Source organism: Micrasema longulum, unplaced genomic scaffold (genome assembly GCF_059751315.1).
Source record: "Micrasema longulum isolate JH-2025_06_02 unplaced genomic scaffold, ASM5975131v1 h1tg001192l, whole genome shotgun sequence".
NCBI lineage: Eukaryota > Metazoa > Arthropoda > Insecta > Trichoptera > Brachycentridae > Micrasema > Micrasema longulum.
The window spans coordinates 47,408-75,305 of NW_028278379.1; the positions used below are offsets into that span (position 1 = coordinate 47,408).

Consider the following 27,898-nt stretch of genomic DNA (forward strand, 5'->3'; position numbering starts at 1 on the left):
AGCAACACTGGTGAATAGCGTATATTTTGTGATGGATTTGTTCTGCATTTATTTGTTCGGCTCACTTTTTGCACTGTCTAACTACAATGCACAGAGCGTAGCTGTCAACCAATAAAGGCATTATTTAATTTTTCCATACAATATGGACGGGCATGACATACCAATATTTAGGGGGAGTATTTTTCAGGTATTTTTATCGACAAATCCACTCCCCTACAATGACCTACCTCACCCCCCTTTAAATGGCCGCCATTTTTATTTTTACATTACGATTACGCTAGTATGTACAAAAATTTAAATAACTGAGTACGTAAATATCGCAAAACAATAAATTTGGTGTTATTCGCACGATAACATATTGTTCTAGCGCCTTAGACAAATTTTATTGATATTAACGGTCAAACATACCTAAAAACATTCAAACATAGAAAAAAGTATGCGAACAATTTATTTTTTTGTGCATTTCCGCACATCATTCAAAAACTAGTCAGTTAAGTGGTAATTTTTTACGCTATTTCTACAGCTTGTTATGTTATCTACAAAATGAAATCAAATTTGTTATCCAAAGTTAATTATTATTATTATTAAGTACGAATGTCGTATAACTAAACCCTTTGCGAAAGCCGCCCCCGGATTGGGACGATCCAGGTAGAGGGCCGGACCCCACATTCCTAGAACGAGCAAATAGGATAGATAAATGTATTGCGAGTGAGTGAGACAACATCTACCGAAAGGTCTTAATTAGTCGCATAATCCAGACGGTTGCTTGTTGTTACTTGTAATCCTTCGCTACCCGTTGTGATCACATATTCGTTTTGTTTTGCTCTACTAACTTCATTCTCAGTTTTCTGCAAATTATTGAGTCGGAAGTGATTGGTGACTGAACTTTTTACAAGTAGTAACATGTCAAGTCATCCTCGAAATGAATTTTCAAGTCAACACGTTGCTAATATGGTGTTTGTTTACGGGTTTTGTAACGGAAATGCCGAAGCTGCTGTTAGAGAATATCGAAGAAGATTTCCAGACCGAGTTACGCCAAATATTCGGACTTTCGTCTTTACATACCTAAGATTAGCTGAAAACGGGATTCGAAAACAAGTAGTCGAACACTCTCGGCTATTGTCGCCACAAGATGAAGAAGAGATTCTCAGATGATTACCAGAGATCCGAGAGTTAATGTGAGGAGGATCGCTGCAAGACTACAGTTGTCAAAATGGTCAGTTTGGAGAGTACCCAAGAGAGAAGGCTTACATCCTTACCATTTTCGAATAGTTCAGGATATTCATGAGCCTGATTATGTTGCAAGGGTTACATTTTGCTCTTGGTTTCAACGGCAGCTACGACAGGACACCGACTTTTGGAAAAAAGTCCTATGGACAGACGAGGCAACATTTACGAGGAAGGGGATTATTAATCATAGAAATGTCCACTTGCGGTGTTCTGAAAACCCGCATGCAGTTCAACCGAGTACTTTTCAACATGAATTCAGTGTGAACATGTGGGCCGGAATAATCGACGGAGTTTTAGTCGGCCCAGTTGAGCTACCTCCAAGATTAAATGGGCAAGGATTTCTACAATACCCATAATAATAATTTGTAGACAACCATGACAAAGAGTGCACGCCCCGTCACTGCAAGCTCCGGGAAACTGCATGATGGTTGATGAAATACAAGTTTTTTTTCAAATAATATTTATTTTCAACTTAAACAATTTTCATGTCTTTTATCCATAAATAAATTATAACATCTTTCAACATAAATAAAAGCGCTACCCTCAAATTTCACCATTTGTGATGTAACACTCCGAGCATAACAGAAAATACATAAATAAACATTTTTTTAAATTACAAATAATTTCTTGCTATACATACAGTCATTTTTTAAAGAATAATTTTTTAAATAAATATTTGCATTTTTTATAATGATTTAGCCAAATATTTTAATTTTGTGGACCATTTTCAACGAGTTGTAAATAACTCATAAAAAAAAATCAGGAATTCAGTTGTGGCAGAGCTAAGTGCGAACCTCGGACCTCTGATCGGTGAGCACTAGCCACGGGACCACAACTGGATTCTTAAGTTCATAATTATTAAGTTTTGAAAAAACACAATGCGCCCATCTCACCAATTAGAATTTTTTATCAAGTGAAATTTTTCCTTGAGGGCATCTATAACATACAAAATATTATTGACACAATGGATATGTATGCACATAATATTGAGCCATAACATTGTAACTGACAGAAGCAATGTTTTAGGGGAGAATATTTTTTCTTCATTATTACTAAGGAATACGTTGAGAACCAAGTTTTGTTTCGAATATTTATTTAATTGATATCAATGGAAAAAATATTCGAAACTAGAGCATAGACTATCGGACCATTTTTCTAATCCGGTGACTCAGTTACAAATAATACATAATAAATTGAAGACATGAGTGGATAAAGGTGTTAAGTTGCAAACAGAGGCGGTTTCTTAGTGTGTTCATAAGTGCAGTGGACTGCCAAGTAAAAATTTGTGTAAATAAATTTGTAATTTTATTGATAGTAAAAATATGTTATAGGTAGGTACAAAGAAACAGGGATTCGTTGCAATAGTATACTCGTAAACATCATAATATTCAATACTAGTGCCAAAAGATCTAGCAAAATAGACTCTAGCGGACGATTTTATCATCTTGTCTACGCATGCGCAATCGTCCCAGTGCATATTCTGTTTTGCTCAATCTTTTACCCTGAATTTGTATAAAATATAGCATATCTCTTAAAATCGTCATTTGAGCGAGACAGACAATGTTTCATACCGATGAATTGTGCGTTAGAGGAAGAAGATAATATACGTATTCCAGGCATTGCCAACACATGAGCAGATTTGAAGTTTGTTTGTAATGTCACTTTGAATATGCGTAATGACATGATATTAGTATGAATTTAGTTACCTATAACGTGCATATTATGCTTTTTGTCTTACCTTTATGTACTCATGTCTTCAATTATGTGAAAGAAATATGTTTATCAAATACAAAATAAACAGTGAACCACAAAATTCGGTGATAACTAATCTTATTTAAATGAGATAAGTGGTAATATTTAATAACATTAAAAAAAAAAACATTTCAATTCCCTTTGATTTATTTTTAACTTATTAAAAAAAAAATTGGAATGCTTTCTTGAAGTAAAAAATTACAGTACATAATATTGATGTTTTTTGTAGCTTTTTCTTGAAATAAGTTAATAATTTTGATATAAAATATAAATGAAATTTTTTGGTTCAGTTATACTATTTTATTTTTTGACCAACAAGCGCTTTCGTCTAAATAGGCATCTTCAAGACTTAGGCAAAAGAGCTTGTTGGTATTGACATACTATATTTATGAAAAATTGATAATTTTTGTTCTAATGTTTTAACTGCTGTTATTATAATTTTGTAAAGGATTCATTAAACCGTAAAAAAAAAAGAAATAAAATAGTAAAACTAAACCAAGATGTTTCATTGACATGAGGCGCTGAGAGCTAGAGGAACTTAAGCGACATTTAGACAGTTTTTTGCAAAATAGCTTTCAAACATTTATACCATTTGTTTTTTTATATAAAATGAATAAGACTACGGTTGATGTTACGATGTCGGCCTCGTGGTGTACTGGTCAGCGCATTTGCCTACCATGCAAGAGGTGTTTTGCCTACCATGGGTCAATTCCCGACATGATAAAAATTAAATATTTATTTTTAAAGGGTGTTTTTACACTAGAATATTTCATAGTCCCTGTACTGGCACCTTAACCGTAAGACTGATCATCTTACCTTCATGTAAAAAAATAATGATCAAGATATGCAGCGATTGGTTGTACCAGTGCAGTGCCTTATGCACAATTAGGTGCGGAAAGGGAATGATGAAATGATGATAATGTTATGATTTTATCTTAACAAAAATGAAACAAATTTTGTAAACTGCCGTCTCATACATATTTAGCGGTTATGTTTTTCGGAGATAATAATTTTCGTAAAACTTAAATCTAGCCATACAGAATTTTTTGGTTTATTTAACTTTCAGCTTTAATATTGATGCTTGAGTTAGTGCGGCTTAAAACATGAGTCTTTTTTCATCTAATTACGTACTCGGATTAAATTGATATCAAACATCGCCTTAAGCTCCTATGGCCCCCAGCACCTCATATAATATATAGTTTAAATATTTAAAAAGACAAATATAATTTTGTAATGCATTATTGCAATAATAAACTTTAAATATATTTACATTTACAAAAGTTACGCTAGTTGTCATAGAGGGGTATAAATAAGTGCAATTAGAGGCTTAATTTCTTTAAATGGCACAAAGATCGACGTATATGCCTAGTATAATTTACATATTACAAAATTTAATAATAATGAACTATTGAATAATATATTACATAAAGAAAATATTACAAAGTAAAATATCACAGAAATATTTCTGAGTAAAATATAAATTAATGTCATTTGTATATGTAGTCAAACTTGGTTATAACGATCACAGAAATAGCAACATGTCGGATGTAATGAAGAAACTTTTCTTGACATTTTAGTTCATGGTTTTTTCCATACATTTATTCACTTATATAACGAGCTACTTCTCAGACAAACTCAACAAAAATATTGTCAACAGTTGTGCAAAAACTCTTCAATCATTTAAAAACATAATTTTCAAAACAAGAACGTAACTAATAAAATTCAAACGGGTGGCTAACTTAGGACTGATGCCGTCGGAATCCAAGTGTCTAAGTACCTAATTGGTGTTTTTATTTATTTATTTTTTAATGTTTTTTTTTCACCACAACAGGCCAGGAGGCCCAATTACAGTGGTGAATTACATCACAGAATACCCAGGATTGATAAAAATCACATTTGATTTTTGTGTTCTCACCGGGAATTGAACCCGGAACCTTCTGTGTGAGTCAAGCGTCTTGACCACTACACCACGGAGGCCGCCAAGTTTTCGCTGACAACATTGACAAAGTATAACACATATGGTTGAAATTGTGTGCAAAACATTCAAGCTTATAATACCACGTTATAATTTACAACTTCTTTTGTAGTTTACGAATGACATCATTGTTTCAAGGTTTTACAGTTTTTTTAATGTTCAATGGTCAATGCATAATAAACACTATGAGTTGGTGATGTTAGATCAGTTAAAAACTAACTAAATAAACATGTCTAACAAGAGGAAATGTCTCTCAATTTGTGAAAGTGACAATTATTTATAAAATAAAAAGTGTCTAAAATGTTTTCTCTATACTTATTGACAGTGTGGAAAAACACCAATGTTAACAAAAAACACCAATGAGAGGTACGTTTTTAAACATTTATTATAATTTTTCAAGCAGTTTTATTTTAAAATATCTGTATGATTTATATGTATATTTACTTTTTGAACATCGACACATTGTGGAAAAATACCAGTCTTTATTTATTTGCATTAGAAATTAAGAGAGTGGTATGTTCGTAAGCATTTATAATAATTTTCCTAAATACTTTTAAATTATCTGTATGAATTATACTTATATGTATTTATTTGTTTACTTAGTGACAATACGTAATGACAATTGGATTTTAAAAAACTTTCTCTGGTATAATGAATAATGCTTTTAACAAGTAAACTGAGCCGATCCCATATTCCTCATAATAACCAAGTTTGACTGTATCTTATGAAAATTTGTAAATATTATTTATGTAATTGTATTGTAAATATAACTTTTTAAATATCTATTTTTATGGATTGGCAGATTTTTAATGAAGAAATATATTTATTTTTTAACGGTAAAATCATTTTATCACTTGTCTAACTTAGCAAATCTGGAATTAATCGATAATAACCGTTTATTTATTCAAAGAATTTAATTTTGCAAATTTTAAACATGCATAAAGACAGAGGGAAAAATGTGCAATTCCGAGTAGTAAATAAACGAAATAATCCCATTAGCTGGAAAACTCAATTCAAAGTCGTAGACAATTAAAAAAAATACAGTATGTAAAAAAATAGCTTAGCAAAATCAGTAACTAATCGATATTGATATGTTTTTATGGTAAATATGGATTGGTATTTTAATTCACCTCATTTTCCACATTCGCACCTAACTGAAGATTATGGATGTCTCCGAGAGAGCCTATCCACCGGGCAACTCTTAATTTAAATATAAGTAATATAATTATTCGAGTCAGTGGAAAAAATCAATAAATGAATACCCATTTCAATTATACAAGGATTATATTATAACTGCCTGGCCTCAGAAAAAGATGGAAGCACCAATATTTTATCAGTATTATTTAGTGTCACCTTTGAAATGTCTACTGGAAAAAATACTGCACTGTTTTTTTACATGATAAAGTTATAAGTATATTATATTATAATCGTGATATGTACACAGATGCATGTTTGTTATTTATTTATTTATATTAAAGTATTATTGAGTTTAGCCTGTTTTAAACTCGCGTCTCACTGAAAAGTCTCTAAACTGAAGCATATTATTATAATAAATCAAACTGTTTTGCAATGAAACATTAAAAAGTTGTTATATTCTAAAAATAATATTTTCTTGTCGAGGCCAAGTACTTCTCATACGTCACTCGTAATTGAGCATTCTCTGAAATAGAAAAGGTAGCCAGGCAGTCGATGGATCTCTTATGCGACATTATGTAAAGGTTATTAACATGCATCCACGTGGAAATTACTATTATTACTAATATTTCATTTTGATTCAGGTTTACAACAATGGCATGCATAATGTTTATCTTAAAAATTAATTATTTGTAAAACCAGTCTTCTTGTTGCGTAAACTAACAGCCTTTGAAAGAACTATGTTTATATCCATTGGGGGGAAGTTCTGTAACAGCTTTACTGTCGTAGCAAAATCTGATTCGATAATTTGGTCTCTCAGCACCCTGTGGAAGAATGATATATATTTTTTTTTTCAAGTCAATCATATTCAGGTCATATGGCCTGTAAATGCCTAGACTCGAATATTCCCTTCTCAAAAATGTAATCCTTCTTCTATAAAATATCTATAAATAAATCATGTTTATTTTTCACATTGATAGATATCTCAACAGAGGTGTAAAATTTATTTGAGTAGGAAATATATAAGTCTAGGAATTTACAAGATGCCATAGGTTGGTTTGAGAGGCTATGTGGCGAAGGAGTGGTTTGATAAATAAGTATGTATATGTTTGAATACAGTTTTTTTGTCACTCTCTCACAAATACCTCCCCGAATATAAATGATGTCGGAATGATTATACCTAACAAAAATCAACAAAATTAAGGTCTCGTATTCGTTTTCCCTACCCCAAAATTGAATTGATTTTGTATTTTTTTCAAGAAAGAACATCAGAAAAAAAAACTATTTGTCTGTATGTTTAGGTTTTTTTCAGAAATAATTATTATATTTTTATACCAAACGTCAGAAAACTAGGCACTTTTAAGGGTTTTGTATGGTCTTAACTCCCATGAAAAACAAAAACAATCAAACGATAAGGATGGGTATACAGTGATGGGTAACCCATGAGACGGGTGACAGTCGCCTTCGCCCCAGAACGAGCAATGCACCTTCTTCATTTACTAGGAGTACAAAAATTATAAATATTCTTAGATGTGACACGGCACCCGAATCAAGAAAGTTTTTTTTTCATAATATTGAGATGCCGAGCTAAAAAAGTTGTATACATTGTGTAACATTTACCATTCTGGCTATGTATGAACATCCTTCACATCTATTATTTACTTTATTTAAAAAAAAAATGGTTTATATAAGATCAATTGAAATATATGGGCCCCGTCATACACGCATTATTATGTAAGCAAATGTCTGGTTCTTTGTGCCAACTAAACCTATGGTAGGTACGACCCTGTATTTTAACCAGGGACGGCTCTCACTAGGGAGCAAGGAGCACAATGCACTCCCTATCATTTCAGAAATAAAGCGTCTAATAAGACTAAGATTAAAAAATCTGCACTAGTTTGTTTATCACCTTATCTTTATCACATACAATCACATCTAATACTACTGACTGTACTCGCTGTCCGCCTGCGCCACCCGCAACCCCGTACTAATCCGGCAAGGCGAAAGAGGTGCGTATATGAATTTGCTCTCAAAGAAATTCCGTTTTCTACTGATATTAGAGGGAAGAAGCCTAAACCAGCTCAAACGGTGAGATAAAACATAGCAGTGATACTTATACGAGGTATTTATCAAATCGGGAGCAATGCACCTACTGACGTCCCTGACCCGATCTGCGAAGGATACCGAATTGTAAAAAATGTTTATTGAATTGTTTCCCATTTAATTGCCAAGTGATTGCAGCATTTCAATGTATATCACAAGACATCACTCATCTCTTTTTAGTTTATTTTATTTGGGATTTTTACAACTATTACATAACAATAATTACAAATATATGAATAATACTACAGCCAATTAAAAAAATCCTCTGTTAAACTTATAAGTAACGTTTGAGGAGAGAGTTTGCTTAATTGTATGTATATTATTATTTATATCACTACAGAGATGGGTAGAATTTTTGTTTCAAGATTATGGATATTCGAGCGTTTACAGGGCTTATGACCTGTCATAGGTTGGCTTGGGATAAAAAACCCAGAATTGTGTGTGTATAAATATGTAAATATATATACATACCAAAAATAATATTGTGTAAAAACATGATCTGGTCAAAATTAAGTAAATAAAATTGCAGAGCCATCTGCAGGCGATTACTAGTAATTAATTTAACTCGGATAGAGTCTTAGCTACATAAATAAAGTAATTTGCTTTAATACTTAACCTCAATATCAAATACATAGATGGCGCTCCAAACGCGCTAGCGAAAGCTTTCCCTGTTTCATGACATATATACTAAAACCAAAAATGTCACCGATATGGATATTCGCTAATAAGCGGAATGGGGAATGTTGTAGAATTCTACATAAAAGTGGCCACTTGAACCCAACCTATGACAGGTCATAAGCCCTGTAAACGCTCGAATATCCATAATCTTGAAACAAAAATTCTACCCATCTCTGTAGTGATATAAATAATAATATACCTACTCCCCCTTGGGATAAAAAACCCAGAATTGTGTGTGTATAAATATGTAAATATATATACATACCAAAAATAATATTGTGTTAATTGTATGTGTTCGACGTTTGCATTCATGTGTGTGTGTGTAAATGTGCGTGTGTGAATGAGTGTGTGAAGGTGCGTGTGTGTGGGTGTGTAAGTAGAAAAAATATAATTTCAAAACATATATTTATTAAGAGATCTGATTATTAAAAAAATATATTTGAACCTACATTCAAAACCATTTTTTTAAAATATTTTAGCCAAGTGATGTTATGATGCTTTGATTGTATTTTAAAAGTTTGGTAAAAATCAAAATTTTGTGCTGAAAAAAAATCTTTACTAGATTAATATGGCATAGTTAGAAGAGTAAGGAAGATCTGAATTCTACACATCTTGGATTGATGTTTAATTGTTATAGCTATTATTTTAAACGAAAAACAAAGAATATTCTATTACACTTTTAAGGATCGGGGACTTAGTTCGTATTTTGGATCAGCTATGATGTTATGTTATCAGTCGTCGATGTTACTGATTTTTAGCCATTGATAGCAACTAATATAGCAATTTTTAGCAAGTAATAATTTATCAGGAGTGTTTAGTGAAACTTTTTTATTGTTTATACTTTAATTATATGTAAATTATTAACTACACAATGACTTCAATGGAAAATCAAGTTTATTTTAGATCAAAAGATCGTAGAATGGCCTTTTTGTAAGTAATTTTTAAGCAGTTTTGAAATGTACATATAAATATGAACATTTTATCAATTTGGTGTTTCATTTGTTTTTCTTTTAAAAAACTAATTCACCACAAAGACAAAAAAGAAAACTCTCTTTTTCTTTGTCCAAGGCAAGGATTGAGCCCAGAAGTCTTCTTTTGCACCCCCTGAAGTTTCTGCCACCGACCGTCCCTGATTTCAACAGTTATTATACATCCTACTAACTGTACGACATTGCTCTAGTCTAGATTTTTTTTAAATATCTATTTACAGGTTTTCAAATAATTAAAAATACTTACATGATCATAGCACAGCAAACACATATCAGAAAATCGAATCGATTTTTATCGGCAAACAATGAATCCCATATTCTATCTACTTCAGGTAATGGGAATTCTTGAGAGAGCAATAATGTAAGCCATCTGAAGAAAAAAAAAAACACTTTAATAATTATGCATGTTGTCAACAATACAAAAATACTAATGCCAAAATATGAAAAAGAGAAGTATGAAATTAATACAGATTTAATAATAAATAAATGCGAAAAAACAGATTATGACAATACTTTTTTTCTCTAACCACTTTACAACCTTACACCATTCTCGCCCTGAGGGGCCACTGGTGTACCTACACATTACTACCATTACAACACTGAAGTTGATTTTCATAAGGAGAAATGTGATTAGTTTGTATTCAAACCATTATAATATATGTTGAGAATATCCAATTAAATTAATTTAAAAGTGTTAATTAGACATTGGTAACTCGCTAATATACAATTCACACAAAGTTTACCAAATAATCCTAATTTCAAATACCTTTAGAATTATAACAAATATAAATTTACAAATCTTTAATAGCAGAAAAGTTGATACATATGATAATTTATGTAAGCGACATTGATTTAATAATAAATAAATTAATTAATTAACTCAATACTAGATCTGGACTTTTTTTGTTTAAGTTTACAGCGATTTAAACGAGCACTAAATAAAAAGTCCAGATATTGTCTTAATGTTTGTCAATGCTTCTTTTATTTTAAAAAAAAGTTTTTAACTATTCTTTTATTGTAATATTAAAACCCAATAAATTGTATAAATGGACAGTGTCCGCTAATAAATAAATAAAAATCTGGATACGATGAAATTTAGTTTTAAGTTATTTTTTCCCTTAAATATTTCTTTCTTGTAATATGTAAATATAACAATTTTATTTTTAATTTTTATTATGGATTGTTTAAAGGATGGCAAACGGATGTATGATTTGTATCATATATTTGCTTGCTATCTTATTTCAGTTTTTATGCACATATTATTACTTGTTACTTTATTACTATTTGTTGCTATATTATTGTTGTTAACATACCTATGTGTAAATATTTTTCTGTCCCAAAATGAGTTTGTTGTAACTCCTGGGAGTACAAAAAAAAAAAAATTGTATGATTTAATAAATAAAATACATTAATACCTAAAACTATAGTACTGTGGCTTGATGTCCAACTCCTTGAGATATTTCCAAATCTCTTCATCATATGTATGAACTGCCTGCTCCAGTCTTTCCATCATTTGGTTGATTCCTCCTTCAGCTTCATCCAAACTTTTGATGAAGAAATCTCTTATTTCACCCATCAAATTTGTGAAGCAAAAGAAGCAATCTGCCTCTGCATGTTCTGAAATAAAATCAGCTTTTATTCATTTGAAGCCTATAATCAAAACCATAGGACTTATCTTAATTTTAACTTATTATAAAAGTAAACAAATACCCTGATTACTACACATGTTTTATATTAACAATGTCAATAACAAAAATGGAATCCTAAATATATAAATATTACAACTGAATTGCAAATTCTATTCTAAAATTATCCAAATACCTGCATGTATTGAAAACGTCAACGATATATCCCAGAATAAGAGAATACGTGTAATACTGAAATGATATAATACTATGCTCTCTCCAATTTCATATCTTCTTCCCCGATGGGAGCGAAGTATGACATTGGAAAAACAAAGAAGGTAGGCTGAATGTGTTGCAAAACTATGTGTGATAGGTGCACAAATGTCGAGATCTGTACATTGTGTAGGGCTGAGATAAGCATCATCGACAAAATCGAGAAAGGAGTTCTGGGATGGTTTAGATATGTAGAGCGAATAGACAGTGAAAGAACAGGTAAAAAAGACATCTACCAAATACTTGAAGATGGACATGCCAAAAGTCAGAATAATCGGCGGGCGTGCATGTAAGATGTAAGAATGTAGAGGAAGCTGAGATCTGTATGCAGACAGAGTGATATGGCATTCTATCCTCTCTAGCTACCTTTACGGAGAAACGACATGATGGTTTGTTTATAGTCCCAGAACTGGTATTTATAGCTAAAAATTTATCATCTTTCCACCATGTGAAGTTATCTTAGGATTAAAAGAAACTAAGAAAAAAGTTGCCATGCCTATTTTTTCAAATAGGCATGGCAACTTACAGAAATACAGAACATACAGAAAAAACCCCTTTTTACATTTTTCAATCGAGCTAGAAAAAAATGTGTAAAACTTAGGAAAATGGTAAAGTGAGGAAATAAAAAACGTATGGAAAAAATAGAAATTACATCAAAATAAAATTAAACTATAGTTTACATATATATACTTCAAGAAAACTTGCAAAAACGGTGATAATTGGGGATTGTTAATATTTTTTGACTATTTTCAATGATTTCACTAAAAATATGTTTATATTTTGTATTTTATTACTATGTAATGTGTTACTATGTAATCTGTTTTATTATTTGATTTAAAACATAATGTTAAAATTATTTTATGTGTAAATAAAAAATAAAGAAATTAAATTTTGAATTTGCGTAAAATAACCTACAATATTTTTCCCCCTAAATGTTGGAAAATGTTATTTGTATAGTATCACCTTTTTTTCTAAGGCATCTCTAAAAACAACTGTTGCAAAATTGTTTCACACTTTTAAAACCATCTTTTTTTAAACTTTAAATATTTCTATTGTTATGTTTCAAACATTGCAATTTATTAATATTAAAACTTTATTGTTCCTAAACGTTCGTCAATTGCGTATCATGATTTATACAAGTCAATATGACGTTATTGTTCAAATGAAAACTAAAACTACCCCTAAAGGAAGACATTTAAACAAAAAGGTCAATTACGCTGCACCTGCTTTGAATCGATCCTTTATTAGTTGTTTACCTTTTTTTATTCTTTATTCGCGTGGAACACTCCACACACGGTGGCGCGCGGACTGTGGCACCATTATTACGACATAATTTTGGCTTTTTTGACACATCAAATGAATTCCGAAAAATTGTAAACGTAAAACCCGGGTGATGAAAAATGTAAAAAACGTTAATTGGGGGGAATATTTGTTTGAGAATGTATGAAGAAAAATGGGTCCTGAACATTTCGGTGTAAAAAAGAAAACATAAAATTGAAGAACGTAAAAACGATTCATTATAATTACAATTATTTCCTCATAAATAGCTAAAAACTCACATAGTTTAATTAGCCTATATTATTTTTAAAAATATGTATTGATGAGAAGGTAAGTTTTGTTTGAAATATATTAAATTTGATTTTACCTCTAAAAGTCAAATCTGGATCAACAGCAAAGGTGTGATAAATTGGGCCGATGATCTCATTCATGCCTTGAACGTAACTTTGGCCAGGGTTCAGCTTGGCATAAAGGAAAAGAATCCTCTCCACAACTTCCCAGTGAGCCTCGTTGCCTTCACTCATGGGATGATAATCACCAGTGTCGTAACGTGACTTCACTACGCACTTCGTAAGCTGTAAAAGTAGAATACCTACAGTAAACACTTTTTAAGCAAACATGAAAAAAAAAAATCAATTTAGAATCTACCAAAAAGCGGCCCTTTAAAGAGTTCGCAATGTAAAACTCGAGTAAATCAACACAAGTTATAATTTTTTAGTTTGTATTGAAAATAATGCATATATATATTAATATTTTCCTAAAAATAAAAAAATATAGTTTAAAATAAGTTATACATAAAACATTTTGTTTAAAAAGATGAAACGCACAACTAAGTTTAAAAAAAACAAAAAAATTGTAGAATAAAATAAATAAAAACAACTTAGTTTTCAACTACTTTTTTTTAATTATACGAGCTTTTTTATCAGGGTTTGCTTAGCAATTGAATTCTATCCTATTTTATTTTATTCGTGCTTGTAAGGATGGGAAGCGTAATGTGAGATGGATACGATCTTTAAAACTAGACAGGAGTGGACTAAAGGAAATATTGTTTATTTGGTTATTTTTTTTATTATGAATCGCTGTTTTAATTTCTAAGATTTCCTTTACTATTGTCAATTTGTAAGATAAAAAAAAATGGTTTTGATATCTACCATAAACCAACAAATAAAGACAATTATTCATAATTCCTCAAATCGTCCAATTGCCCATAAACATTCCGCATTCCATTCAATGATACATATGTTAATTAACGTTCCACTAGATGATATTAATTTTTAAAAATAGCAATACAACAAAACTGATAGCTATTAATAATGGATATAATTTGAACTTAATTAATAAAATATCAAAACAAAAACGCAAACTTACAAATAAATATTTATTCTCTACTCCGACAATAATAAAGCGAACCCACCTAAACTATGGAAGCGGATTATTTTTATAAATGACAACTTTTCTAAACAATTAACTAGTTCCTGCATTCTACACAACTAATAATAAAAGAACATTGTTAAAAAATCACAAAGACAAAGTCCCTAAATATAATAAATCTGGCATACACCAATTAAATTGTAATGATTGCAATTCAATCTACATTGGAAAAACTAAAAGGAACTTTGATATTAGAGTAAAAGAACACTTTAGGCGCCTAAATATCAATAATTTTTCTGAATTTGCAGACCATCTGATAGAAAATAACCATTATTTCAACAAAGACACTGGATGAAAAGTTCATGTTGAAAATAAAATATTGAAATTAGATGTGGAAATCTTAGAAATGAAAAGAGATTCATAAAAAAGAAAAAAAAAACAAATAAACTATATTTTCTTTAGTCCGGTCCTGTCTAGTTTTAAAGATCGTATCCATCTCACATTACGCTTCCCTTCCTTACAAGAAAAAAGAATTGATTTATTAGCTCCACATGTAGTTTTTAGTAAACACGGATAAAATAAAAGAGGATAGAATTCATTAGTTAAGTATACCTTGATAAAGAAGCTTGTATAGATTTGAAACCGGTAAGTAGAAAAAATAAAAAATAATCAGTTAAAACAAAGTTGTTTATATTTATTTTATTATAATGAATAACCACAAAGTTAGTGGTTCAATTATAAAATTTAAAATAAGTAGAATTCATTTCCATTTTTTTATTTAGATACCTTTATAAAAAATTGCATAGCAATGAAAACTCATAGGTCTTACACTTCAACAGCTGTAGGAAAGATTTTTTAAAAATAAGTCTGTAAATGAAAATCGCAATACATTTTGTGACATATAATTACATATTTAGAAAACATATTATACACTCTCGCATATGCCAACTACCAATTCTTGATTAATTTTGTTTGGCAATACCACCTGCCCGCTATCCGCCGTGTTTTTATGAATATTATAAGCATTTTATTACGATTATTGTGGGCCTTTTTTTTTTCTAAATCCTTAAAAAAAAGGGTTGACAATTGAATTGGGAAGTAAAGTGTCTTTTTTATTTGTTAAAAGACTATAAAAACTAAGCCGATTTTTTTTTTACACATCGAATTATCGGCGCTATAATTTTTTAAAGTTTTGTATTTCTGAAATAACTCCGTGTGTGACGTCAGAAGTTGTTTTCTATTAGTCCTTCAAATTGGTACTAATCATATGAACCAGTGACATCAGTTAAAGTAGTGCGTTTTTAATAAATTATTTTTTTCATGCATTTTCAAGAAACTTTGCTGTACAATTTAATGTTCTAATTTTTACCGCGCGCAAGATAACATTTTTGTATCCAATTTCCTGTAGGGCTGAAGTTTCTCATTGATGAACTTATGGGAATGTTTGAGCAAATCATCGCTGTACTAGGTGGATCAAAAAGTTTGGAATAATCCTAAGAGATGGTGTTAGTATGCACGAATGTCAACCAATGATAAAAAGCTTCATCCTGCATTAGAGGTCCGTCAAAATTTTAGGCATTTTTTTAAACGGATTTCCAAGTTACAGCAATAAGAAATTACCGACCTCCGTGTTTTTTTTAAATGGAAAAATCTGAGTTTCGTATTCTGATTAAGCATAATTATTTACACAGGAAAGCGATAACCGAGACCAAAGCTAAGCTAGATAAGTATTATCTGGACTGCATTGTCGATGAAGACGATTCGAAAGCGGTTTTCGTTGTGACCTTTTAAGCACCAATGACGCTAAAGGATCTGGACGCCCAAAAGACATGGAAAAAATCCATATTATTTATTTTGAAAGACCCCAAAGTGAAATTGAGGGAGCTAGCTGAGACCACACAGATGTCATATAGCAGTGTGTTCAATATCATAGATAAAATTTTGGGTATGAAGAAGCTCTGCGCGCGATGGGTGCCGCGTTAGCTAACAGTGGACCAAAAATAAATTAGTTTTACGACTTGGATGAAACATGGATACATTTCTTAACACTAGTGTCCATGCAACAGTCAAAACAATGGGTTTCTCCGGGTGAAAGTGCTCCAAAGCGTTTAAAGATACAACAATGGAGGGAAAAGGTTATGGCCTCCATATTTTGGGATGGGCATTGAGTAATATTCATTGACTATCTTGAAAAGGGTAAATCCATAACTGGGGCATATTATTCATCATTATTGGATCAGTTGATAATTTAAATCGCAGAAAAACGGTCGCATTTGAAGAATAAAAGAATTCTCCCTCATTTGAACAGGTTCCTCAGCCACCATATTCAACGCATCTCTCAGACATCTATTACATTGTCATTTTATTATTCTGGTTCCTATGTTCAAATAAAAATTTAAAGTAAATAATGTTAAAAATAAATTCAAATATATTTATATTTCTAAACCGTGGTCACCCTATGAGCGTTAGTTAGGTTATATGCTGAAAGCTCTACCATGGAGTTAGAGCATATTGTATTTCTTAAAGAAACAGTACAATCTATATATTTTTGGCATTTTAAAAAAGTTAGTCCACATTCATTATGTCACAAGAAATAAAAAAACGCAGATTTAAAAGCACAACGCAATACATAAAAGATTGATATCTAAAAGTCCGCCATAAGATTGATTCAAGTAACATTGGGTAAATGATTTATTTCTAATAGCACTATTTTTCTTTACCCATAAAAATAAATCATAAAATGCATAGGAGGGTGGGTACATTGTTGTTTTAATTTTCTGAAAAACGTCATTGCCAACAAGATATAACAGATCCATCATTTTCATTACCAAATTATAACATGGACTGTTTTTTTGGTTGACCACAGAGCTATCACTGTCTACAGGGTGGTCTTTAAACTCCATCACATCCGAAACCACGATGATCAGTATGAGCAAGAGGACATATTGGCACATTAAAATAAATTTTTAGAACAAATAAAATTTACTAAAATAAAATGTTAAAAAAAAAAACAAATAGTTCCTTACTCCCCTCGCTTCTCCCCTGCAGAAGTAAGCAACTATTTGTTTTTTTTTATATTTCATTTTAAAATTTTCTTTATTCTAAATATTTGTTTAGATATGTTAATATGTCTTCTTGCCCATACTGATCATCGTGGTTTCAGATGCAACAGGGTTTAAAGAACACCCTGTACATGGTGTGTCGCAAAAAACAATATTTAAAATGTATAATTCACATAATATTGAAAAATAGTGATCTAAAATTAATACATTTGAATTAATAAAGAGTCCCTAGTGAGACGTTTGGAAAATAACTCTCACTAAGAAGAAATCTGAAAACGCATAATATGTATACCTTTTTCAGTCCAAGCCCTTTTTTCTCTAATGTTTCATATTTAAATGGAGAATTTGCTACTCTTTTGTGCAGTCTCTTATCCCCAGAGCTAAAGACGATCTGAAACATTTATAGTTACAATATTAACATATGGGTACAGGATATAAAGAATGGTTGACAACTTTGATGTGTTTTAAACTAATAATGACATCTGACGGCAACTCACATGATCTATATTTCTGTTTTAAAAAATTGACATGAAGGCTCCCACTTTCAAAAATAATTGTGCAAGAAAAAAAAAATGCACACAGGGGATAAAGGGTGGATTTCAGTTAAATACTGGAAATAAAGCGATAATAAGTTTCTTTATAAGTTTATTTTAATGTTCAAGAGTTTTAAAAACTTAAAAACGTTACTTCTCAAAACTACCTTTTTAGACATTTATCCATTATATCCTGTACCCTTCATATAGAATTGACACAACACAAGATAATTAAATAATATTTTTTCCATAACAGATAAAATTAAACTAAAAAAACATTTTATTGAAAAAAAAGAATTCTCTTAAATGGTCAAACAATCTTATATTTTTGACATACATATTGAAAATATTCTGTTATAATACAGTACAAAATCATAACTTCAATATATATATTTTATAACAAAAAATCCTAAATATTTCAACATTAAGTTATATAACCTTTCCCTTACTGTCCTAAATACACCCGCGCATTACGGTGCTGTGTAGTCACTACACATTAAAAAAAAAAAAAAAGAGATTTAAAAAGAGAAAAATAGAATATTTATGGGGAATAGCTTTAATTAACCATAATTTAATTCAAAGATGATAATATTTCAAATCTAACTGCTGAAAACATTAAAAAACCATTGGGTATCACTAACGACTCGGGCGAAATCCGAGAGCTACTATGTATCTATATAGTACTGGACTACGTGACTGACTGAGAGTATACTTTTGATGATATTTGTAATTTATCCCCGATTTCCGATAAAATGTTTTTTTTGTGCCTAATAAGTACCTATTATTTAATAACAAATTATTTCAGTCGATACGTAAATGTGTAATGGAGGAATACTGAAAATCTAAACCCAATATTTATTTATTTATTTTAAAGAAACAAACAGTCGACAATGATGTAATGCCTTTTTTTTTAAATACGGTTTAAAGACAGACCAGCAAAGTTTCTAAATAAAAATCATACATATTATTAAATTGTGTTACAACAAAAGGATGTGTTTATGTGTAGTTGTATGAAAGTAAGTGTAGATGTGTGTTTATGTATATTAGTGTGGGAGTAAGTGTTCAGGTGTGTGCATCATTAAATAGTAAGTGGGATCGTATCGCAGCCAGAAATAATAAGTATTAATTTATTTTTAAATAAATTAAGGGGCATGAAAAATATATCAATATATGACAAAAAAAACATTATAGTTAGAGCAAGAACGATAGAGGAAAGAGTGTTGTGCATAGTTAGTGCTATAGACTGGCAGATAGAATAAATACTTATTTCTTGTCACGTGAAAGGGGACATTAAGATTACTTTTGGAGAGTATGTTAAAAGAGTCTACTTTATTATGTAAATAGCATAATTTAGATACAGTGCATCTATTATCAAGGGTAAAAAATCCATTTTGTTTGGCAGATTGGCTGTAAATACAAAGCGTTTTATTGTTTTTATAATCTAGGTATTTTAAGATTTTTCATTGAACATTTTCAATCCTTTCTATGTTTGTTATGTATTGTGGGCTCCACGCAACGGATGCAAACTCCAAATCACTGCGTACAAAAGTGTTGTATAAAGTTTTTAACATATTTGGTTTTTTTAAAAGGTTTGGAAATTCTTAAAATGAAGCCCAGCATTTAGTAAGCTTTTTCAACAATAGAATTTATACGAGAACCGAACAGCAATCTATTATCAAGAATAACTCCTAAGTCTCTAATCTAGCTACACCGTGATATGGAATTATCTTTGATCGTATAATTGTGCGTAAAAAAATTTGTACTTTTAGTAAATGTCATTGAATAACATTTTATAAAGATATTATAGTTATTAGATGCAATGTGTACTAGCTACACATCACCGGGGAGGGAGGGTTAATAAGTCTCAACATTACGTGAATATTTTGAAATTTACAAGGTGGCTGCTGACTACAAACTAAATGACAGATCGTGCTCAAACTTAGCGTCAACATAGAGTACAGTTTATTTATTTGACAGTTGTAGTCTTCATTACTTTACAGGCTGTTTAATCCTTTACGTATTTCAGACTGTAAATAAAAGTTAGAAGTTAATGAATACAGATAGCTGCTGAACTGTCGATATGTACAGAAAAATGGATTCATATTATCCGCAGAAGCCGTATTCAGCAAGCAAACTGCCCTATTAATGAGTGAATTCTGACTTGCATTTGTACGGCTCTGGGTGTGTAAAACAGTGCATGAGATCTCACTCTAGTATTATTATTGGGAACATACAAACTGATCTCTTTCAGTATATTTGTATTATTTCTACTTCCAGAAATCAGCTTATAGAAATGTTTCCCAAGAAAAATTTTGCATCAAGATTCGAGTTATGCTAACTTAGCGGAACAAAAAAAAACATTAATATATGCGGGCCTTTTAAATGACTCAGTCCCGGTATTTATTTCACGGAATGTATATACTGTATATAATTTCATGGCTGGATCCTCAAAATCCCCTGATTGCCTAACCAAGTCATTAAAAGGGTCCAGAGTTTTAAGTATTTGAGAGAAAATGTAACAAAAAATGTCAACTTTAAAAAAGTAGTATGTAGAATTTTTCATACCTGGGCACAAGGGAACTCCGTAGCAGATTGGAAGAAAGAAATATCGGGGCAGAGACGTCTGACATCCTTATCAATTTGAAGAAGAACTTCATTATCTTTGAAATATGATCCCCACGAACTGTTAGGATTTACACTTAGGGGGTGATCCTGTTCACCGCTGGGAGAAGAAATCATTTCATCTATAATAAATAAACACAATTACTTACCTGTTCAATGTGGGCCGGCTTTAAATAGAAAGACAAGGCTGAAGAACATGGGGGACTCATATTCAACATTTTAAATGCAGGTAAATTGATTCAACTTAGACAGACCATATTACATACATTAAAATTTTGAGAAGCATATACTACACATATAATATTGATGTTTTTTGGAGATATTTCTTGATAAAACTCCACAGTTATGTTTTACTTTGTTTTATTCTGACCAAAGAGTGCTTTCGCTCAAGTAGACATCTTAAAAGTGGTGCATTGTTTACAACATTTTCAACTTTGATACTATTTTTTAGAAGGTTTATGGAATATAATAAGATCAAGGCCGTGATCACAAATGCTATATTCATCGGTACATATCGAGAAGGTATAAACTAACATCTATATCTATGTATGAAAATGCGTATAATTGTATGAAAATTCAATGTATCTTCGTAGATAACCTGTAATTGAACATGTTAAGAAAAACAATTGGTAACATATTCTAATTTTTAGAAAACTTAATTTTACTTTGTAGATAAAATTTAAGATAAATTTTAACTTCCCACTAGAATACTGACCGTGGGCCCCGATGACAATGGGAAGTTAACAGAGTTATCTTCGACTGACTATAAAGAAACACCGATATTTGTGTACGAAAATGAGTATGTTTGCATAAACATTTAAAGTATCTTCGTCGGTAACCTATAATTGAACATGTTTGGAAGAAAAAAATGTATGCATATTCTGCTTTTAATACAGAAAACTTAATTTTACTTTGTAGATAAAATTGATTATAAATGTTAATTTCCCATTGTAATCGGGGCCCTGATAAGTATTTTGCTTATGAACACTTTGCTTTTAAGCATTTTAAACATGGACACATTATTTTTGTATTCAATGAAATGATTTATCATATTTTATTTAGTAGCTCGTTGATAATTGTGGGGGTAAGTAATTTTATTTTTCATTAATGACACAATTTGAACTGCTTTATTTAAATAATTAATTTTAAAGAAACAGGGAATATTTTGGTTCTATGGAAGTGACTTTTTATTGATTGTTCCATTTTGTTGCATAATGAAATTTCATATTTACATAATTTATTTTAATTGTACTCCATCTACATATACATAGAATGTGTCAACTAACTTGAAATAAACACCCTTATAATAAGCTCCTTGTATTTTCTGATTATTGGTGGTGACGTTTAATATTTTTTTTAAATATGCATTTAATTACTCAAAAGTTGTTTGACCAAAGTAAATGTCGTATTTCAGCCTGCAGGCATTAAAAAATATTTCAAGTCTTCCAATAATTAGCTAAATATATTATATTAATCAATAAATGATTTTATCATAATTTGCACTCAATTAAAATCTACTTTGTATAGAAGACTTGTAAGAAATTTATAATGTACTCAAATAGGAAGAAGAAAAAAACACCAAGACTGATGGTAATGCAAATGTGGCTTGAGAAACCACCAAGGCTGTTGTTCTTCAGGAGGCTGCATCAAAAGCGACTGACAAGACTGATGTTAATGCAGAGACTGCTCTGCTGATTAAATTGAAATAACAGTACTGAGTTTGTTCCCAGGGAAAAAGTGTTAATTCTTTAATATTCACTTCTCTATTGCCCTAATTTAAAAAAAAATATTTGTTTAAGAAAGCTGAAAGAAAACAATGTTTATAAGAAGTATGATTTCTTCAAGTCTTAATTGACCCAATTTTGAATTGTGTTAGACAAACGACACGACTATAAAAATCTTGATGACAATTTAACAGTTAAAAAATAATCACCTCACACACTTTTAAGTACAATAAGTAGTATTAATGTCATAGTTGAAGACATAAAAAATAAACATTTTTCAGTTTTTCTCAAAAATTTTGAGATGCGTCACTTTGGTTGTGCATCAGCAAATGCAAAGAAATACTATATTAGTCACCATGGTTCGGTTATGGTTAACCTCTGTACTCTCATACTCAAAGCACACTTTTAATATCCATTCACAATTCCTCTACATCTATTTTCAAATTAGGTATGTATGTAGTCTTGAACGACTAGTATGGAGTAGTTAATAATTTGCTGAAACATAATTCTTTTTGATTTATTTAAATGGTACATAGTAAAAAAATGCAGGTTTTCTGTAGGAAGTAGTAAACAAAATATTAACTGTCAACTTACCAATAAACTGTCGGTACAAATTTCTTTGATGATCCAAAAATTGTGCTCGAGATGATTTCTCCAATGGGAGGTAATTCAAAAGTAATTTCCAGCACATTGAACGGAGTCCCCCCTCATCAGGAACACCTTTGAAATATTATTATTTTACATATCACTGTTGTAAAGTGCGCTAGAGGTATTATATTAAGAAAATGGTGTTACATAAGATAACGATTTTAATAATAATAATTAATGGTCTATAAATTAACAGAGCACAGGAGCAGATGCACCATAGCGGTGAAGCTGTAAACATTAGGATGGTGCTTAAAACTCGAGATGTTCTTAAATTATGGCCAAATTACAATAATACGCTATTTAAAACATTATGCCATTATTATTAGAGTCGTTTTTTGGACACAAGTTGGATGCTCATAGCTCTATGAGTCTCGTAGAACACTACGACAACGTTACAAAACGAAAACAACACTAACTTTATTCCATTATACACATAAATATCAGATTCAATTAACAAATATTATAAATAACAAACAAAAATATTTAAGACTTACCGTTAAAACAAAGTGCTTGTAGAATTGAAAGATCAATCACCTCAGCCTGCAGTACATTTTCAAACTCCTTGACCCTAGAAATGAGATTATTATTAGGTATAAAACTGCTGTGAGAGTAATGAAACCAGTTATCGTTCTACAAAACTAAATGCCATATCCAATTATTTTATTCCAAAGAATTTTCACAAAATTCATTTTTATTTCTAGTGAAAACATTCTCCTTTTCTTTTCCTCTTCACTCATCCCTATTTTTCATTACTGTACACGCTCTTTATGTCATCAAACTCTACGGTTTTTAGTCTCATAAAACATATTGAATGCACCCTAGGTCGCCACTAGATGACAAACGTCACATTATCCAGTGAATAAATAAATAATATGTTCAGTCAAAAAAATACTGGGACTGAGCCAAAAAAAAATACTACAAATCAATTATTTTCCAAATTTATGCGTTACATTTTTTCAAACAGACAATCCTGTCATTCATGCACTTTTTGTAGGCATACTCAAATGTCTCATTATGCTCAAATAATATTGTTTATTCACTGTTTGGCCGTCAGGATGAAATTCCGAGTGAACAATACCACGAATATCAAAGAAACCAGAGAGCATGACCTTGATTTTAGAGCGACGACGTGGCGTTTTCGGTTTCGGCTCGTTAAGCAAGCACCATTCCGATGCCTGCTGGCTAGTTTGCATGTCGCACTCATAAACCCATGTCTCGTCACCAGTTACGATACGCTCCAAGAATGTGGGTTCCATTCTGACTTGTTCCAGCATGTCTTCAGCCAATGAGGAAGTTTAATGTTTTTTTTTTATTATTTGTTAATAGACTATTAAACTAAGCCAAAATTTTTTTCTTAAATTTTTATAAATCGTATTGTATTATCAGCGCTACGATTTTTTAGGGTTTTGTATTTCTAAAATAACTCCACGTGTAACGTCAGAGGTTCATTTCAGCTTAATCTCATTCAGTTCTTCCCATTGGTCCAGAAACGGCAAGCAGACCGAAAATCTTGCATAGCTCTCAGATCAAAAGTTGATTCATATAAACCAGTGATGTCATTCAAAGTAGTGCGTTTTTATAAAAATATTTTTTATTCTTTTTTCCATACATTTTCAAGAAACTTTGCAATGCAATGTAATGCTCTAAATTTTACCCCGCACAAGAAAACATTATTTGTATCCAATTTCCCGTAGGGCTGAAGTTTCTCATTGAGTTTGTTAATGCTTTTGAATAAGCTGCGCTGCGACGCGTCTCATGCCCAATACATCAACCAAAATCATTCGAACAGATTTATTTATTTATTTATTAGTTTATACATACAATGTTACAAAATGGCACAAAAAACACTCTGGCAAAATTCTGCTAGTACTAGGAGTAGGCTCAGTATATGAAGGGTCGGCAAGCCAGAAATATTAATACGCCTAATATTGCAATCGGTTCCTATATGGGCAAATGCCTGTTCTAAGAAACCGATTTGTAAGATATGTTTAGTTCACAGGGAACTGCATTGGTAGCCCAATCGCGAAGTATCTCAATCATTTGTTCAGTCTTGATCTTGAGATCAGTCTTGCAGTCTCTGAATTATGTCAGTCAAATCTCCGAAACTAGACTCGCAGTGTTAAACAGAGTCTTAGTCCCGGCATGTATCTATTAAAATGAAACTATCAGAGAAAGGATAAAGGCAGGTTCAATGCAGTTGAGAAGTGAACTTAGACAAATGAGTGGGAAATCAATGCACGACATGTTTATAAAAACCCGACAAACTAACCTAAAAAATGGAACTACTAAAAGCCATGAAATCTGATTTTTGTTTTTCCTTTAAAGAAATAAAGTTTTTAAACTTTTAATTTTCGGGCTATTTTCTAAAAGTCGTAAATAACTTGCCATGGAAAAATGGGAATCGAGTTATGTTAAAGCGGGATTTGAATCTAGTTTATTTCTTCGGTTTTTGAGTGCACAACACTACCGTGGATCTACAACCCGGTCTTTGATGTGTTTCGTTATGTGGTGTAATAATACTTCATGATATGATTTGTGTTTCGCTGTGTGGTGTAATAATACTTATGTGGCAATAATTAAAATGAACAGTAATTAAATAACATAACATACCTCGATTTGTGCAAAGCCATGATACAAATGGTACAGGAGTATATGAAACAGCGAAATTGAACAATTCTTTTCAGGTATGTCTTACAAGATATTAATTTGAAATACGCAAAACTGTGCTGAATAAATCACAAGAAAAGCTCGAATACAAGCACTCCGATGAAGACAAATGACAAAACTACCAACAATATAATCATAAAAAATGAAAAAGAACTCGACATAACCCAACGCAACTCAGAGCTAATGCAGAACTTGTCAGAACCAGGCAGAAGACAGAACCATAAACTATAAACCACAGATTACTAATACTAATATATAGATGGGACACTTAAATTATAGTTACGCTGTCACACACGAAGCGCTAGTGTCGCTTAGTCATAGACTATGCAGTAACTAATTTAGTGTTGCGCTACATTTCGAATTCGATCATCGATATCGATGTAATAGTCATGTCCAAATCGATCGATATTGGTCGACGCGGTCGATATTGGTAAATTAACCCTTTCACTCCCAACGTCATTCCTCAGATACACGAAGAATATTAATAATACCTCCTTATTTTTTTAATAAACATACTCTATTTTTGTACACATCTAGTCAAAGATAGTATCTACATGAAAAAATATAGTTTGTGTGTTAGTAATCCACGCTTGTTTTGTTATTTGGGTTTTAAAACGATGCTTTTGGCAGTTTAAATTGGCTGGGCGTCATAAGGATTTAAACTTTTTATAAGGTTATTTATTTATTACTTTTACGTATTGTAAACATTTTTCAAATGGTCAATATATGTATAAACTAATGTATTTATATAGTTTTGAGGTATAAATATTTATTTTTGTACCATTTTTCGATCATCGAATTCATGTACTTCAGGAATTACATTGGTAGTCAAAGGTGTTGTACGAGTATGCTAGATACATACAACTTTCTAGGTGATTTGGTACTAATTTAAAATACTAATTCAAAATTTATATTTTGGTTGATATGAAGGAATTTTATAAAGACATGTAAATAATATGATTTTGTGCATTTTTTTTACAGATAATAATGGCATTGACGCAAGATGAAATTATTGTTATGCTGGAAGGCGATATCTTCGGTGTTGAGTGGAAATCAGACAGTGAGGATGTCTATCTGGAGACGGAATATTTAGAGGATTCTTCGGATACTCCGGGTTTGATCGGAAGCCAGTTTATGTTGTATCTGGGACACAACCCTATAACGACTGTAAGATGATGGTCGCAGACAGATTTCGTCCATGTTAATGTACCGTGTCCGGCTATCATTGCCGAATATAATAGGTTTATGGGTGGGGTTGACCCCAACAATGTGTTAGAGTTTTACCGTATAGACTTAAGTAGCAAAAGATTCTATCTTTGAATTGTATTTCATCTAATTGACATGAGTGTGGTTAATGCTTGGCTGTTGTATAAACGACATTCCTGTCAATTAGGTAAGTAATCTAAGGTCTTGATAGAATTTCGTGCGGAAATTGCTAAGGCGCCTATGTCTATACGAGATGAAACTCAAAAACGAGGTCAACCTTTTTGTTTTTCGGATGAAGCAGGACCCAGTACCAAACAACACTGTACTCTGCCTACCATGTGTCCTATAGTTGATATCAGATATGATGGTTAGAGGCATGGGCCTACCTTGATTGACAAGCAGCAAAGGTGTAAGTTGTACATCAAGGTCATTGATCTAATGCCAGAAATGTGGTGTGGTTCTTGGTCTTTTAAAAAATATAAATTGTTTTGCAATATTATTTTTTTAACTTATAATTTTTTTTAAATTTTGTATTGTATTTAAGAATTCAGTATTTGTATTAATAAATTATTATTATTATGTATTAATGAATTATTAATATTATGTATAAATTAATTTTTTTTATTTTTATTATTTATTATTATTACTATTTTATTTTAAGAATTTATTTTGTACGTATTTTGTAGTTTTCTTTTTATATAAAATATGAAATAATGATATATGTCTTTGGTATTGTGTTCCTTTATTTTACACCCTCTAAGCCCCAATGTCATTCCTCGAGTACATGTTTTTTTTGTAAACTATATTACTTTTCTTTTTTTTTTTGTAAAAATATGATAAAAAATCATAGAATCCATAAATCTAAAAAAAAAAAAAATTTTACTGGCAGTATCACTCTGGTACTGAAAGGGTTAAATTTATGATTAGGAACAAAAGTAGAAAAAAAACACCGATTAGATATATTACATTTTTATCAATAAAATCACATTTCTAACAAAAAAAAACCAGTAGGTAACATAAAAGTTCAT

General features: G+C 31.0%; 1 protein-coding gene across 1 annotated transcript; it reads right to left on the bottom strand.

Annotated features, from left to right (window-relative positions):
• Positions 1-3,170: 3,170 nt before the first annotated feature.
• Positions 3,171-25,855, bottom strand: LOC148276564 (TBC1 domain family member 13). Its single transcript, XM_088234083.1, has 9 exons — positions 25,608-25,855; positions 23,492-23,565; positions 22,944-23,069; positions 20,569-20,747; positions 17,763-17,861; positions 13,405-13,612; positions 11,277-11,478; positions 10,109-10,231; positions 3,171-6,915 (listed from the first exon to the last, which is right to left on the bottom strand). The coding sequence occupies exons 1-9, from the start codon at positions 25,625-25,627 to the stop codon at positions 6,774-6,776; spliced, it is 1,173 nt and encodes a 390-aa protein (XP_088090209.1). The 5' UTR covers positions 25,628-25,855; the 3' UTR covers positions 3,171-6,773.
• Between the last annotated feature and the right edge of the window lie 2,043 nt (positions 25,856-27,898).